The sequence below is a fragment of the Ailuropoda melanoleuca genome, chromosome 4 (genome assembly GCF_002007445.2).
Source record: "Ailuropoda melanoleuca isolate Jingjing chromosome 4, ASM200744v2, whole genome shotgun sequence".
Classification (NCBI taxonomy): domain Eukaryota; kingdom Metazoa; phylum Chordata; class Mammalia; order Carnivora; family Ursidae; genus Ailuropoda; species Ailuropoda melanoleuca.
The window spans coordinates 117936617-117954989 of NC_048221.1; the positions used below are offsets into that span (position 1 = coordinate 117936617).

An 18373-nucleotide genomic window follows, 5' to 3' on the forward strand; every position below is an offset into this window, starting at 1 on the left:
TGAGCCCCTATTCCTACCCCACCCCATTTTTCTCAAAAAATCTCCTTTGCCCAGTCATCTCTGCATGCACTTAGGCTTCCCTAAGCCACATGCCTGCATCGGTTCCACTAGCCAGCTCACTTATGCACCTCACCTGTCACCACCTTCATGGGAACCACTCACTAGCTCTTCTCTTGACAGTGACACTCTACTTCGTTGAGCCACCATTAGCCCTTACGCTTAGAGGCATCTTCAGTCACCAGGTCCCTACTTGTTTGTTGTGCCTTTCCTCTCTTCTGACAACTACCGAACCATAATTTAGTACCTAGAAGCTGGAAATAGGGCTTCTTGCCTCACTGGGTCACTGAGATTAGTGTACTTTTAAAATTTGAGAATTTAGAACCTCTTGGGCTAAGTGTGATTCCAGAAACAAATTTCGTGATTAAATATTTGTCTGCAGGTAAATGGTGTCCAATAGATAGATAGATAGATAGATAAATGGTGTCCAATAGATAGATAGATAGATAGATAGATAGATAGATAAATGGTGTCCGATAGATAGATAAATGGTGTCCAATAGATAGATAGATAGATAAATGTTGTCCAATAGATAGATAGATAGATTTAGCTAGCTGTATTTATAAAGTAACAAGTCCTTTGTCAAAACCTTCCTCAAAGGTTTTTCCATGACATGGAAACCTTTGGGGGAACCTTTCTTGAGGAAAGGACACCGTGAGGTTCTCAGAGTCTGCCCATTTAAGTATTTTGCTGTCCTGGTGGAAATTTTTGGGAAAAGAAGTGGTAGTGCTTATCATATCTTTTGTTAAAGTGAATTAACCATTGTTCTTTTCTTTGGAACTTGCTCTGAATTTTCATGAATATTCCAGACTTTAGGGGACTTATTTTTTTATTAGAGCATAGGTAAAAGTCACATTTAGCAAAATGGTCTCTTTGGTGGACATCTCAGACTAAATTGCTTGCTCACATAGGAATCCATTCATTCAGGAACATTTTCTTGAGGAACACTTGTTCTGTGGCAGTGTTGGGCTGGTCATTTATGGGCACAAAGTGAGGTGAAAGAGAAGTTCACACTGAGAATATGCTGTGAGGAGAACTGAGGAAGGTCCCTTTACTTGGAAAGGAAATGAAGTCCTAAAGCTTCCTAGAAGAAATGACGCTTAGGGTTAGCATTGAAGGAGTAGTAGAATGAGAGGAGAAGGGAGCCTTATTTAATTGTAGTCATGCTGCTTGGGTAGATGTTGCCTAACAATTGGTGGTGGATGCTGTTTCTTCCCATTATTGTTCTTCTACCCTTTTAACTATATTTTTTTCTTTTCTGGAGTACTAAAAAAGTAATTTTTACTATAATAATTGTAAATCAAGTAAATATTCGAGATGGGTTGTAATGTAAACCATCAGATTTTCTGAAAACTTTGCTGTAAATTTTAAGCCTAACCACTCATTTTGGTGGCGTTCAATCATTAAAATTCAGGCTTAATTAATTGACATGTACTTTTAAAGGATTCACTGAGAAATACTAGAATTTAAATGACTATCTTTTATCTTTAATGTGGCACACAGTAGGAATTCAACAACTAGTAGAATGAACTAACAAATTATAAATGTGTAACCCAAGGAGAGATTTCTAGGCTTAGTCTCTTTTTGGCAGTGTCTAATACACCTGGTTTTGAATCTAGATGCCAGACTATATATAATCTCACTTTTTGTGTAAGATTTTTTTCCATTCCATTCAGTGTATAAACACATAGGAGCATTTTAAAAGAATCAAGTATTGTCATTTCTCTAACGTCTTTATACTTCCAAACGTCAAATTATCTTAAGTATTTAATGTTTCATCTTTAAAACTTTTTATCAGTATTTCACTTAAAAGATAAGATAATCTTCTGGAGAATATATATTTTAAAAATACCCTGAAAATGACAGGATCTTTAGTTATAGCTATATTCTAGGTTGGGGTTCATTATTACTGTTGTCTTTTATGAATGTTTGGACATTTAATAATACTTTAAAATTATGCTTGAAACCCTTTCAGAGGATTAGGATTCAGATGAACCAGTTCACCTAGACATCAGCTTGCCAGCAATTATTAATCTTTCAAATTAATCCAGACATTTCTCTGGTACTAGTATGTCTTAATAGCCTTAGCTGTCATTAAATATGGAAAAAGTTAATAAATGATTAACTGCAAAGTTTTTGCTTTTAAAAAAAGTAAAAAAAAAACTAACCTAATTGATTTCTGGAAAAATTTCTAGAAAAAGTAACTAAAATTTTATTTCTGAAATCGTAAACTCTAGTATAATCAGCTATCACTTGTTAATGTGGTTTTAATATTCAATTCAGTTAAAGTAAGAAATTCTTTGCACAGCAAGAGCTTTCAGTATAATGTAGAAGTTGACATAATTTAGTAGTATATGTGATTCTCTTAAATATTTATATATATTTTGAAGGGTTGAAATGCAGTTATCCTGTAACTTATTTTTCTAATAGATTTTATTAGATTAAAATTAAAATTTTAGATTTGGTTTTCTATAAATTTTATTTACATTTGTAAGTTTGCAAAGTGGTCATCATAACTTATGAAACTATTGTTTAATCGTACAAATTATACATAGATATAGTGTTTATGTAAAATATTAGGTGTGATTTTATGTTCTTCTGAAGTATAATTTTTTACTCACCAGTTACAAGGGTCCATTGTTGGAAGATGGCGCTTTGTCTCAGGCAGTCTCTGCTGGAGCCAGTTCCCCTGAGTTTACTAAACTTTGTGCCTGGCTGGTGTCTGAATTAAGAGTGTTCTGTAAATTAGAGGAAAATGTGCAAGCAACTAACAGTAAGTAAACATTCAGTTTTAGGTACAAAATATAAAAATAAAAGTGGGGTATTGTCAGTCGAACATTATTAGTACTAAACCTGAAGTTTTAAGTTCTTTGTAAATAAAAAAAAAAAGATCTATAAAGAAACCCAAATACTTTTTTTTCTCCATTATTTTTAGAGTTAAAGTGATTTTGGAAGTTGAGAAAATAGATGATAGTTGTGCAACTACTAAAACGTTGTGATAGTTGAAAAGACCTTATTACTGAGATACAGAAATGGGAGACAAGTATAACATATATGAACTTTCCATTCTTTGTGAAACATGACTTGTTAGTCCTTAAATCGGTGGCTGGAACTGGAAATTGGGATTTTTTTTTTTTACATTCCAGAAGTACACATAGCACGTAAAGTAAATGCTTTATAATTCTGTTATACATGGGGAGAAAGAGAACACTTTCTTAAGTTAGGAATGTATCACCAGATCCATCACAACCAGATGCAGCACCATCAGATTTACGGCATTGAGAACTGTTTTGTATTTGCCAATTTTGTTATTATATTAGCACTAGTTTGTTGACTCTGCAAAAGAGACAAAAGCTTGGAACCCAACACTCCACCATCTGGTTCCCTCCTACTATAGGTAAACCTACAATAGGAGACAAAGAAAAATGCTCTCTTGTTAACCTCCCCTCATGGAGAACTATACACATAATCCCTTCCCTCCCGCCCCAGAATCCTGTTTTGAAGAGCTCACTTTCTTGCATGTTCAGTACATCTAATGTGCACATGTTAGTTGCAGCCAGTTCCAATTACTAAGGACACTGTCATGTAACAGTAATGATAGCAGCAGCTTACATTTATTGAACAGTAGGTTGTAAGCAGTTTCCATGTGTTAAGTCATTTAAAAACTGAGGCAGGTTTTATTACTCTTTTATATATTAAACAAGGAAGCACAGCTAGGTTAAATGCACTGCCTGAGGTCACACAACCAGTACGTGATCTAGCCAGAATTCAACCCCAACAGTCAAGTTTGGGAACCAGTACTCTTTAACACTGCCTCTTGACCTAACATTTCAGAGATTGTAAGAACTTATGAAAACACCTATAGTAGATGATAACTATAACCTGGAACCCCTTTGTTCAAATGAAAACATAGAAGCCAACATACAAAACAGGTAACAGTGTACCTGTTTGGTTGAAGTTAAGAGAGAGTACTTTTGCACAACTCTCTCCTTCTCCTCCCCAGCTGTTTCTAAAGGAGTTCTGTAGAATTTGAGTTCACAGAACAGTTTGCAAAACATTGATAATACAGCCTTCCCATATTACAGGTGAGAAAATGCACTCAGGGTGACAGGTGGCTCAGTTGGTTAAGTGCCTTCAGCTCAGTCTTGATCCCAGGGTCCTGGGATTGAGTCCCGCATCAGGCTCCTCCTCAGCGGGGAGTCTCCTCCCTCTGCTTCTTCCTCTTCCCTTCCCTCCTGCTCGTGCTCACTCTCTCTCTAGCACTTGCCCCTGCCTCGCAAATAAATAAAATCTTAAAAAAAAAAAAAAAAGGAAAGAAAGAAAATGGACCCAGGTCAAGTGACTCCCAAAATTTGTTAATTTTTGCCATTGTGTAATAGAGAACCATCAGAATAGTAAGGAAGGATCATTGTTTCTCCTTGTTCACAAGATGAACTCTGTACTTAACATGTTTGGGAATACAGAACTACAAGTCATGTTTGGTAACTTCAGATTTAATCTCACTGGGAATCTTAGGCACAAATGAAACTGGAGATTAGTACAGTAATTAAATGCTTCACTTTGTGGTTCACAGGGGGAGGAAATCAGTGAGTGCAATAGGACTTGGGAAAGGTCTTATCAAGGAGCCAGCGGGATTTGATAAATGAAGGGAAAGTAGAGGGTATATCAGTCACAGGGAATAACTTGGGTGAAGGCACAGAAGTGGAAATGACACTGTTCTTGGGGCAGTGAGGAGACTGGCCTGGCACAAATAGAATATTTGTGGAGGTAAAGTGTAACTACTACGTACGTGTCATAGGTACTACTATAGCAATATGCAAGGGCAGGTGAAGCATAGAGGCGATGAAGAAGTCTTTAAAGGCAGACAAATAATTACATTAGAGGGGCAGAAATTAGGAAACCATTAAAGATTCTCAAATAAGGGACTAACATAATGAAAACTTCTTAAGAAAGAAAATTGGCAGTGATGTGAGAAAGGATGAATGAGAAGTCAAAGTAACCTGTGCTAGGAAAATCCTATTAAAACTTTCCATTTATATATAACTTTTATGCTATTGAGAAAAACAGTCATTTTTGTTAAATAAGGTTATTTTAATTCTTAAAAGGCCCGAGTGAAGCTGAAGAATTCCAGCTTGAGGTGAGTGGGCTACTAGGGGAGATGAACTGTCCATATCTATCACTGACATCTGGGGATGTGACCAAGCGCCTTCTCGTTCAGAAGAACTGCCTCCTTTTGCTTAGTAAGTTCATGGCTACTAGAATGTAGCTATTATTTTTTTATTCATGTTTTCCTTGACTAATAAACTGGCTATTGTACTATTTCATTACAGATTTAATTCAGAATGCTACTTAAAGAAAATTATTACATTTCCAACTTAGAAGCTAATGGTGCCCTGTGCACTGGTAGCAGCATTGTTTTGTAATTACTATTTTATCATGTAACTTTGGTGGTACTATTGTGCTTCACCTACTATGACCAAAGTTAGTGCTGAGTGTTCAAGTGTGTGATCATTAAACCTTATCATTCTAGATTGAAAGCACATTAAAAATAGACTAGGAAGGTAGTATGGGAATAATGAAGGTTTTTTAATAAAATTAGTGTTTTATATTGTGGATATTTCTTTGTGGTTGGGTAATCAGGGTTTTGGTTTTGTTTGTAAATACATCAAATTACAGTGTAAAATTTTCTGGAATACTATTTGAATTGTTCCTGTGCTTACTGATCATTCTAGGAAATAAATTGTTATGAAAATTCTTTCCTTCCGTGTTTTTTATATACTGCTATTTTTTTCTTCACCCTGAAAAACAGTAAGTAGACTCACAAATTTTATTGCCTTAAATGAACTCTCCAGTAAACACAACAAATAGTCTTAACTCACAATTTTTGTAGTAGTCCGAGACACATTTAGATTAAGCTTTGGTTAACTTAATATTATAGTTCTTATTAGGACAAACACAGTTTGGAGGATTTTTAAAATATTGTCTTTACAACTGTACTGGTTTCTGAAAAATGAGACAACTCCAATTTGAAGGTTTGGTTTTTTAAAAAATGTATGCATTGCCATTATACCCAGGCACTGAGTTATTCCAGAATCACTTACATAATTTCCCCTTTGTTGAATGATTGTGGGGGATGGGAGGTAGGCACATAAGGTCAGATACTACTTTAAATACTAATATTGCTGCATGTTGTTCTTATGCATGTATTCAGTATCCTTCAGATTGTGTGATTTCTAGAACTGTCTCAGGCACCGTGTACTCACTTATTCTTCCTTTTAACACTGCTTACCAAAACCTAGTATTTGGCCCTCAGGATATGTTATCTTACATAGGAAGATAAGAACTTCATGGAAAGCTTAGTAATGACCATAAATAACTAATTCTTTCAGAGCTCAGAGTTTGGCCTTTTTAGTGTTCCTACTTACAAAAACCACTTTGAATATAAATCTTTATATAATGCCTTTGACTCCTTCCTGTTACTTAAGAAGACTGCACTGAATATTATTTTGGACTCAGGGTTACAATTTATAGACTTTATTTTAATATGCTATCACCTCAGAAGCTCTTCAGTAATACACAACTATTTGCTTCTCAACTAAATGACTAAAACCAACTAAAGGTTATGCTGCTCTTGGAATTCATGCACACATACACTATTCACTCTTTATCTTTGCTTCTGCTGTTTCCCCTTTAAAATATTCCCCTCAGTTTGCATTCTGTCGTGCTAGTATTTATGTGTTCATTCTCTATCTGCTCTGTATAAATATTTCTCATCTTTCTAAGTATCAGTTGTCACCTCCTGATGCTATAATTTTACTTATTTCTCCAGCTCCCTTTGCCTTACTGATTTGAATCTTTTGATATGTTGTGTTCCTAGGGGGAACGTAACCAATCTCATTAGAATTGTTAATAAAATAGAATAGTCTTTGAATGAGTGGCTAAAATACACTCCTGTGTCTGGTTAAGAAGCTTTGGCTGTTCATTGCCTCTCTGGTTGTCAGATTCCCTTAGGTTAAAAAAAAAAAAAAAAAGTCAGATATCTGAGTTCCTGATAGATGAATTATTCACGGTGAATGCGTATATTCTTTATTCCTAACAAGATTGTCAGTAGAGATCATCTGTTTTGTTTGTTTTATAGTATATTTCCAGTGCCCTTCCTAGTACTTTGAACACATCAGTAACAGATAATGTTTTTTGATGGTAATTGTATTGGTGAACTAATTTTGTGGATGCCTGAGTTAATGTCCCAAATTTAGAGAACCAGTGTATTAAATCATATGATTTTCTAGAACAAGGGTTGGCAAACATTTTCTTTAAAGGATGAGACAGTAAATATTTTCAACTTCGTGAGCCGTAAGGTCTTTGTCACAAATGCTTAACTTCCACTGTTGTAGCATGTACCAGCCATAGAGATTATGGAAATGAGTGTGGTAGTGTTCCAGTAAAACCTTATTTAGAAAAACAGTGGTTATTTTCATGACGGTGGAATTTTACTTTTTTGATCTTTTAACTCCTACTGTTTGCTATATGGAACATATTAAGATTTTATCAAAGCCATTTAGAATGACCTTTCTAGAAACTTAGCTGTATTTATTGTTCTAGCATTACACCTTGCATATAGGAAATGAGATATTCAAACTGATCATTCTTTTGAACTTTTAATAGGACTTAAGAGCCCAGAAAATGTCTTTTTCCAAGAAGGTTCTCACTTTGTCACATACCCCGAAATCCTGAGATCTCAATGGTTATTAATCATCTTTCATAAAAATTTAAATGTCCTTGGGAAAGTTAAAGGAATAAGATTGAATATTTATACCTTCAATTACCTGAAGCAGATTGCAGCCCACATTATGCCTGGCTGAAATCAACACATGAGGGGATGATATTGATACAAAAGAACTCTGTCAGGAAAAGATTAGAAAGTTTTGTTGATGTTGTTTTTCAGGAGTGGAGCGGGGGAGAATGAGGAAGGTAGGGGAAAAGGGAATACTGAGAAGAATATAGATGGAAGAGGGTTTTCTTTAGACAGAGAGAGTGGTGTTAGGCTACTGGAAGTCATGAGAAAGGAACTTTGGGGAGTTTCTTGTCTTCCCCCTTTTGTAACTTAAGTTTTGACCACTTGAAAATGTTTCATGCCAGTTCTGAACAGACTACCTAAGTATTGGAAGGTAAGAGAGCAAGAGAGTTATATCACTGGTGCGTGTCAGTGGTGAGAAGTAAAAAAATAGTAACAACTGGTTCCAACTGTTGCTGAAGATTGGCCACCTTTTGTAAATTTGTTAACCGATGCCAACCCCTGTTCTGGAGTTCCTAAATAGTGGGATATAAGAATCCAGATTTTCAGATGTGATCTACCTTGATAATTCGGTTTCAAAGAAGAATCACTTATTTATAAATTACCCTTTAAACATATATTGATTAAATACCCGAATTACAGAACCAGTTTATATGTTATGTCATTTGCAGGTAAAAATGGTTTTCTTTTCTTGTTTTTATCCATTCTTGCAGCTTTAAAAGTTACGTTATCATTAGGTCTATAGAGTTGTGACTCCAGACTTATGACTATTAACTGTAGCGGTATCTCATTTTGAAATCTTATTTTGTTTACTTCAGCATACCTCATCTCAGAACTAGAAGCTGCCAGAATGCTCTGTGTGAATACTCCTCCAAAAAAAGCTCAAGAAGGAGGCGGTAGTGAGGTCTTTCAAGAGTTGAAAGGCATATGTATTGCTCTAGGAATGTCCAAACCTCCAGCCAATATAACTATGTTCCAATTCTTCAGCGGGATTGAAAAAAAAGTAAGACCTTTAGTACCAGATTGTAGTGTATTAAAGGCATAGTCCTACATTTGTTTGAAATGAAGCAAGTTAATTTCTCTTAATGGGAAGCTAATGTGCATATTATTAATTGTTACTAAATGAATTTTGGGTTTTAAATTCTAGATACCTTAAAGAGAAATTAGTATTTTACTATTTTTTTAACTTGTTAGCATGTTTCTTTTTCAAAAAGGAAACTTAACACTTTTGAGTTATAAGCTGAAATAAGTTAGGTATAATGTAAAAAGAAGACTTAAGTCCTTTTAAAATTTTGTCATTGAACTTTGACACAATTAATTTTTAAGTTCTTGATCATTAAATGTTACCACCCTCCCTTCAGATTGACTGGACAGAAAAGGATGGAAATGTTTTTGGTTTTTAATCCAGTCATTTTGAATCTTATGTTTCAATTGGCAAACTAGGTTTGTTGACTGTTGACATAATCTAGTATGTGAAAATAAGTCAGAATTACTTTTATTCCACACATTATTAACAGTTAAGAGGTTTTTTAAATAAAATTGATGAGGAATAAGCAATTTTAATAAATTAATGAATATAAGAGAATGATATTTGTTATAGCAGAGTTATTCTCTGTATGCATATCTGCTGGACTCCCAAGAATTGGTACATTTGCATTGTGGGGTAAATGGACACCATGATGCACAAATTTGGCTGAACTCTACAGGGGAGCAGCACTGTATCCATAGTCCATATTTTTCTGTGTGTTCATTCTTCCATTCAGCAAATACACATTGAGTGCCTACTGTTTTCAGGCACTGTTCTAGGTACAGTGAAGGAATCATGCTTCCATAGGCACGTGAGGAGTGGGACAAGTGAGTGTCTTTATCGTGTGGGTCCTGCACATTTCAAAACATCCTCCACCTTTGCCTCTGTCAGGAATCTTCTTTTGATGGCAAGATATGATGGGAATTGGGAAGATGAGGAAGATATGTTGTACTTTTAGGTTTATTCATTCATGTGTTTGTGTCAGTTAAAGGAGACGTTAGCAAAAGTTCCACCTAACCACGTGGGAAAGCCTTTATTGAAGAAGCCAATGGGACCAGCCCACTGGGTGAGTAGCAGTCATCTTGAGTAGTCTTGGTAAAGAACCACTTATCTATCTCATGATGTTGACACTTAGAGTTGTGCTGTTTAGGTTATGTTTTCCAATATGTAGTTTCCTAGGTGGACATTCTTGGAATCCATTTTTGTGAATCTGAAGATTTCTTCAGAATCATTTTATTTGTGTAAGATTAGAAACACTTAACCCATAATTTGTAAATATTTCACATAGCTGGTCAAAATAAATTGAAGTTCAGTGGGTTTTTAATTGCCAAATGGGTTGCCTTCAAGCCAAAAATGTCATTGGGCTAAACTTCACACAGCAAATTATGGGAAGGCTAAATGAGAATTCTCTACTTAATCTTTATTATGTTTTGAGACATTATTTAGTCTATTATTTCATCAACTTATAATGACTTTTAGCAGTATATTAAGTAATTTGTTTTGTGCTAAGTGCTGGGGAATCAGTTATGAATGAAACAGACACATCTCTACCCTTTTGGAACAGGGGTCAAATACATTTAAATTCTAACTGGTCTTTTAAATTTCCTTTTTAGGAAAAGATAGAAGCAATTAACCAAGCCATAGCCAATGAATATGAAGTTAGGAGAAAGCTGCTAATAAAACGTTTGGATGTCACTGTCCAGTCTTTTGGCTGGTCTGACAGAGCTAAGGTATATATTAAATTAAATATCTCATTTCTTTCTTTCTTTCTTTCTTTTTTTTTTTTAAGATTTTATTTATTTATTTGAGAGAAAGCACGCAAGCTGGGGGCTGGGGGCTGGGGGCAGAGGGAGAGGGCCAAGTAGACTCCCCCTGAGCAGGGAGCCCGATGACTTGTGGCCCAATCCCAGGACCCTGATATCATGACTTGAGCTGAAGGCATCCGCTTAGCCCACTGAGCCACCCAAGCACCCCATTTTAAATATTTTAAAAGAGCAGAGTATTCATTGACATGAGACTTAAACATTCCTAGCACAGTTTAGGTACAGTGGAGACTACAAGAGAAATGCATAGGAGACACACATAGGAATTTTTCTTTAGTGAAAATTGAGTAACAATTCTTTCAGCCTTTCAACAATAATGAAAACATATTTTTTCAGCTTTTTAATATTTTTTAACAAAACGATATGTTTTAGACCCTATTGGGAGTACTTACTTGTAAGAGAAACAGAGAGTATTTGAAAATCACTGAAAGACCAAATATCACTAAAATAATTTTTAAATTATTTATTGTACTTTAAGCTAATAATTTCATTTGCTAATTAAAATTAGAAATACTGGATTTAGCAAGACCAGATATTACTAAGTATTTATAGAGAATTGGAGAATCTGCTAAGACATCAGTTTTACTTCAGATTAAATGAGATAATCCAGGTAAAGATCTTGGCCATTCAACATTTATTAAATATCTACTATATGATCTGTGAGTGGAAAGTAATTGGCACACATGACTTCACTTCCTTAGGACCCTGAAATGGAACTAATCCTTGAATTTATGGGGGAGGTTGGTCCAGATGTATATTACATGTTCCCTTAATAGTGCACTCATGTTTGAAAACAGATATTTTTTCTCAATTTTAGTTAAGTGACTCCAAAAAAAATTTTATATAAATCTCCTAAATAATGTTATTTTCACCTAAAATCTTTAAACCTTGGCACAGCCCAGTTTGGCTGCTAAATTGTTGGGTTAGGTATTTATTGAGTTATAATATTTCAGTGTTGGAAAGAGGTGTTAGAAATCAGTCTTAACTCCCCTAATTTTGCAACTGAAAACAAAACAAAACAAAAAAACGGAGACCCAGTAAATGGGAGGCTTTGTCTGAGATCTCACGGCTAGTCAGTAGCAATACCAGAAGCAAATTATGCTCTCCTATGGCTGTTGTGTAGGAAATGCCAGTCCTTTCCTACGTTATCTTTGATAGAAACAATCATTCAAAAACAAAAACCTGCATCTCTTAGCTAGAAAACTATCCACTGACGACGTTGTGCACCTACTGAGGCAGTAATACTGTGCTTCTGATTTTGGCCCTGTCTTTACTGACTTGTACCACTGGCATCCTGACCCACTGTGTCTGAGATTCCGTTTCTCTCCCCATGTCTGACATCTGTAAAATGCCATGTTTAATCTAGGTATTTAAGATTCTTCTGAACCATAATACACAATGATTTTATGAACTACATAAATATATTGGAGAGGATAAGGAAGGACTGTACAAATTACACAAATCTATGTTTTCATCTAGTGGAATTTAAATACTGATAATCTCATTTTGAAACTTGGTTTTAAATCACTTTACAGAAATAACTTTGTGTGCACAAAATGTACTAGTTTCACATAATGAAATTTATGTACTTATATCACTTTGAAGTTGCATTTTAATCAGTTTTATTTGAAACATTAAGCTACCTTCTCAAAGGTGTTTGTTTCCATTCAACAAACATTGAGCACTTACTGTTGGTACAACAAGTGACTCTAAGAAAGAAGTACAAGACCTCTTCAGGAAACTTTCCTACAGACAAGCTATAGAATGACAATCTCTTTATCCTTTAAATTATTAAAGAAAATTTTTTCAAATAGTCATTGATCATTCCATTGTCTTGACCACCATAGCTATTTTCATTTTTAGTATTATCTTCCTTATTTTGTCTGTACAATCATAATAAACATACCTTTTTACATCCTTTTTTTCACATAATTTAAACATTTACCATCGATGTTTGAGTACCTGCATATAACTGACAGACTTACCAAATATTTTTTCTTTGTACTACTTTACTGTGTATTATAGCTGTTGTTTCCAAAATTTAGGAGATAGGAGATTATTGTTTCTCACAATTTAGGTTAATTAGCACTTATTGATTCCTGTCTGGAAAACATTTCTTATATTTGTTTGGACTTTATTTTCTCATGTGTGAAATTTCTCTTTATGTCCTTTGCTCATTTATCTTTAGCTGTCTTGTTTTTCACACACACATTAAAGTGACGTACCAAAGTGTCCCAGATTCCCAGTGGCTTGTCTGTCTCTCAGGAGCTGACAGTCTTAATCATTAACTTATACTTCTACTAAATGGTTAAAGTAGACCTTTCTTCCTTACTTATTACTTATAATAGAGGAAAGTATTACACAGGGGGGATCACTTTGGAAGAAATGTATCCTGTTCATTAGTACAAATTAAACCATACCTAACATTTTTTATCTCGTTGTAAGCAAAGATGGGAAAATTCAAAAGCAAAATTATTGAAATGAGTTTACATCCTTATATTTAAATAGATAAAATGAATATATTTGATCTGAGACCAGTGTCAGGGGGACCTTTTTTACCCCCACAGTCCTAACACCCTGTGTGCTCGCCTTCCAACATTATTCCTTGCTTTATCAGCAAGTCTGACAGCTGTGTCTTAGAGTGGTTCTTGACTAGGTAGCAGCAATGGTGAGTATAACTTTTTTCCTCCCATCTTAAGCCTAGTAACTATTATTATCAGACATTTTAGAAGTCTTTAACTTATTTAATATCAGTGTTTCTATGTCATTTTGAGAATTGACTTTTGTCTTTGAACTCTTTGTTTCAACAGAGTCAGACAGAAAAATTAGCAAAGGTTTATCAGCCGAAACGCTCAGTTTTATCTCCTAAAAGTACTATTTCTGTTGCCCACCTTTTGGCTGCAAGACAGGACTTGTCAAAGATTTTAAGGACAAGCAGTGGCTCTATAAGAGAAAAGACTGCCTGTGCCATCAATAAGGTGATTAAAGATCCTTTAATTTTTTTTTAAATACATTTATTTCTATTTATAAAATACAGTAATTTAGAATATCTTTCTTATTCCATAGGTGTTGATGGGAAGGGTGCCTGACAGAGGAGGTAGACCCAATGAAATTGAACCTCCACCTCCAGAGATGCCACCATGGCAGAAAAGGCAAGATGGCCCTCAGCAGCAAACAGGAGGCCGAGGAGGAGGGAGAGGTGGTTATGAACATTCCTCATATGGAGGACGAGGAGGTCATGAACAAGGAGGAGGGAGAGGTGGACGTGGTGGCTATGACCATGGTAGCCGAGGGGGAGGAAGAGGAAATAAGCATCAAGGAGGCTGGACGGATGGAGGGAGTGGAGGAGGAGGTGGCTACCAAGATGGTGGTTATCGAGATTCGGGTTTCCAGCCAGGTGGCTATCATGGTGGTGGTCACAGTGGTAGTTATCAAGGCGGTGGTTATGGTGGCTTCCAAACATCTACATATACAGGAAGTGGATACCAGGGTGGTGGATACCAGCAGGACAATAGGTACCAAGATGGTGGGCACCATAATGATCGAGGCAGTGGTCGTGGAGGGAGAGGTGGTCGCGGAGGCCGAGGTGGACGTGGAGGCCAGGGAGGAGGTTGGGGAGGAAGGGGGAGCCAGAATTATCACCAGGGGGGACAATTTGAACAGCACTTCCAGCATGGAGGTTATCAGTATAATCATTCTGGATTTGGACAGGGAAGACATTATACTAGTTGAGGCTACAGAACCTTACACTTTGCTAGAGCTCAAGTAATAGAAACTTAGTTTCAGAATCCTGGAATGGAGTCCAGCATCAATTTTGAATTAATGTGAGACCACAGGTGGCAGGCAGATTCCTGCTTGGCATAAGTATTTGTAGGTCTTCATTCAATTCTCTTGGTTTTTTGGTTTTTTTTTTTTTTATATATAGGACTTACATAACGCAGTTTGTTTGAGAAACATGTACAACATCTCTCCTTTATATAAAGAACTTTTTAAAAGGTAATTAAAATTGCCTTTAATTGACCAGTAGACTAATTCCACAGTCAGAATCTGCATACTTTTTTGGGAAGAAATTACTTGAATAAGTTAGTTTTCAAAAAGTGGTTTTGGAAATGAGGATTCTCCTAGATTTTTTTAGATTTACAACTAGGAAGCTTTCCTCATATTAACAGTCCATTTATATGTGTTTTCCTTAAAGTATTCTAATGCCTATTTTCCAATCACAGTTCTGCCTTGATTGGCTTTTTATTCAGAGAGATTATGCCACATTTGCTTCATGATAGACTTTTAGGTCAGTTCCTATTAAATGAGCTCTTCTGCAAATAGCACATTCAGTAGCCTTATCCTTTTGATGGAATACTGTACCATCTGCTCAACTCTGAAAACCTTGAACACGGCCCAAATCCGTAAAGATTATAAAAGCAAACTTAGTTGTGAACCTATAGTACATGTAGGCATTTATATAGTATAGCAATTCAAACTGACCTGCATCCATTCAAAACAAGTTCCTCCTTAAACCTTATTTTTACTTGAAATCTGTTAGAAGAAACAGCAAACTGAAATTTGTTTTATGCACGAGTTAATACCACTGGCTCAGCAAATACAAGTTAGTTTGCTTTGGGCAGGAGACTTTTTTTGTAATGGAAGAAATGCACTACCAAGTAAGAGGACAGATTTTTGCTTAGTGCAGGAGGCCCTTTATTATTGCTGCAGAAAACAAAAGCCTGGCTGAGTTGATGTTTTACATTCTCCTTTACTGAAATCGACATGAAGCTTCTTGCTGGGTTTTTGTATATGTAAACATTGTCAAGCTGTGAAAGAAAATGGCTGGAGGTGTGCTTTGTGTGAAAGGTGAGCAATAAAGTATCTTTATGTTCTCTCAATGGTTTGAGTTTTATTTTAGCTACTTTTAAAAACTGAATTAATGTGGCTACTTGTTTCAAGCTTATGAGATAAGGCACCTGTTCCCCCCAAAATTCGTGTTTCTTTAAAACATAATTTGTAATGAAAGAGAACCCTTACCCTAAAACCATAAATAAATTGAAAAATACCTATTTCCAAATTTACCTTTTCCTGTTAACATTGTAGCTACAAAACTTCACTACTCATTTCTGGCCACTGGGTGTAGCTGTTGTTACACAATGTATTAGGCAAGGATAAATTAAGGGCCCTAATCTTTCAGGGTTTTTTTTTTTGGTTTGTTTTATTTTGTTTCTCCATTCTTCCTAAGAATGAGGGACATGTTTCTTAAAAGGAGGTGAATTGAAAATATATGTTTGTAAAAACAGTTTTCCTTTTTCTACTAATTTGGCCTTTTTAAAAGAGTAAAGAATCAACTTATGTCTTACCATAGAATAGCAATATTTTATTTGCAATTGAGATAAGCACGCTCTTTTGGTACCTAAAAACCATTTTGAAAGCCTACCTTGATCCATTTTGTTAATTTTACCTGTATATTAGATTTTTTTGGCTAGCCTTTACCATTCTAAAATGTTCAAACTTGAAGACAATTTAAAATACTTTTATTTATCGTTAAAAAATTTAAGGTCTGTCTTGAAAGTTGCATTAGTTTCTTTATACTGTTAAATATGTTTAGTATGTATAGGAGTTTCCTATTAGAGACAACCTTGTGAAGGTTTCGTATCTTAAGACTATATTCACATTTACCTAAGCATTTGCTTTAATCCATTTTGTAACCAGAGAATCCACAATATATCTAATGAATTTGTGTCCTTCTTTTAACAAATATAATTGATTTATTTTTATGGTTAATAGATTGCTTTTCAAATTTGAGCATATAAATAAGCAAATTATACAATTCTCCGTGATGGCTTTAAAATTTGCATTTGCATTTTCTGCTTCAAAGTATAATTTTTCTCCCCCATTATAAACCCAAAAAAGAATTGTCTTTTAGTTTCTCCTCTTTTGACACAAATTCTCAGATAGGATTTCAAACCACCAGTTAGTTATTATAAATAAAGTTCTTAGATTTTGTGTGGAATGTGTCTGTTGATTTTACACACATCCTTAACTTTAACATGTAGTAAGTAAGAACTTACTGGAATGTGGGAATGTCTCGAAGAAACAGGAGAACAAAATTTTTAGGAGGGCATTTTTGTTATATGAAATTTTAAAATGCAGAAAGACAGTACCTTTTGTTAGTGCTTTGCTTTCCTAAACCAGGAACTAAAACATGTTGTCAACTTCTCTATGAAAATTATCAAAGATATGCCACTATCATTTTCATTTCTTGCTCTAGATCCAAACTGAGCTAGTGTCCAACTATGCTGGACATAGAAGAGTTAAATTCTTGATAAGGGAAAGCATTTGAGATCATGTCCATGTATACTTACCTGTTTCCCACTGCCCAAATCACTTATATTCTTAACACTTTGGTATTGCCCATCCTACCTTTCTGGTAGGTAAAATATTAAATATAAAGTATTATTTACCTGTATTATATCCTTTTGAAAATAGGTTTTGAATGTATGCATATCATTTAACTATCTCTTAAGTACTTTGGATGGTATTTGATTCATTTTATTTTAATAGGGCCACTGGGTTTATTTAAAAAATGCATCACAGGGGGCACCTGGGTGGCTCAGTCGGTTAAACGTCTGTGTTCAGCTCAGGTCATGATCCCAGGGTCCTAGGATCGAGTCCGTGTCAGGCTCCCTGCTCAGCCGGGAGCCTGTTTCTCCCTCTCCTCCCCACCTGTGTGCTCTCCTCTCAGAGTCTCTCAAATTAAAATATTAAAAAAAAAAAATACATCACAGGGTTACCTAATGTTACATATAAAATGTCTTTTCCCCCCATTCTTATTTCTCTCATCCTAATTAACATAATTATAACATTAGAAATGCTCTTTTTGTTCAGTACGCCATTTCCACATTTGGCTACATTAATGTATTCCCACAGTTCAAACCGCTCATGGAAGCAGGTATGCATGTCAGTGTTTGAACTCATTTATCTCGGGTACTTTTCAGTCACCTGTAAAAGTATGTTGGTAAAGACGTTGCATAAACACAACTGTAGGCATGAGAGCTTCCCCAGTACATCATTTACTTCCCACTAGATGTAAATGAAGAAGCCTGTGGTGGAACTAGAATAAAATGTTTTTTTAACATGTTCCCCAGGAATTTGAAAGAAAACCTTAAAAAAACGACAAAGGTAAGTTAGAAAGTCTTGCCTTGGAAAATGGTCAATGGCAGACTCAGAAACAGATAATTATAGCATAAAATAAAAACTGAAAGTTATGCCAGGGACCTAGGATAGCAATGTTCAGTATTGCTCATATGAGATGGAAATTGGCAGAAGTTGGAAAGGTGGTAGAGGCCAGTTAATAGATGGCTCTACACATCTTCCTGAATAACTTGAATCTGGTTTACATCAGTATGCCAGGGTGTGCAACGTGGTCAGATTTGTGTTCTATATAAATCACTGGCTAGAGGAGAAAATACATTTAAGACCAGGCAAGGACTGGAATCAGAAGCATAGATCTTAAACTAATGTATATGATAATAGGGATGGGAGATGATTTCAATCTGAAACTTTGGAAAATGTCTGGGGACAGATTTGGGAATGATCAGCATCCAGTGATTTTTGCATTGGAATATTCAGTTAGAATAATGATTCTGTATTAAATTACCCAAGAGGGGGAAAAAGCATTAGACC

The 18373-nt window shown here is 35.3% G+C and overlaps 1 protein-coding gene across 1 annotated transcript in view; it reads left to right on the forward strand.

Moving 5' to 3' along the window:
* The window catches only part of FAM98A (family with sequence similarity 98 member A), a 16316-nt gene extending 734 nt beyond the window's left edge, over positions 1 to 15582 (forward strand). Inside the window, exons 2-8 of the mRNA XM_002931180.4 lie at positions 2682 to 2830; positions 5163 to 5297; positions 8671 to 8855; positions 9865 to 9945; positions 10493 to 10609; positions 13513 to 13680; positions 13769 to 15582. Of these exons, the coding sequence (XP_002931226.1) occupies positions 2682 to 2830; positions 5163 to 5297; positions 8671 to 8855; positions 9865 to 9945; positions 10493 to 10609; positions 13513 to 13680; positions 13769 to 14434 (1501 nt within the window). The 3' untranslated portion in view covers positions 14435 to 15582. The remainder of the gene's footprint in view (positions 1 to 2681; positions 2831 to 5162; positions 5298 to 8670; positions 8856 to 9864; positions 9946 to 10492; positions 10610 to 13512; positions 13681 to 13768) is intronic.
* The last annotated feature ends 2791 nt before the right edge of the window (positions 15583 to 18373 follow it).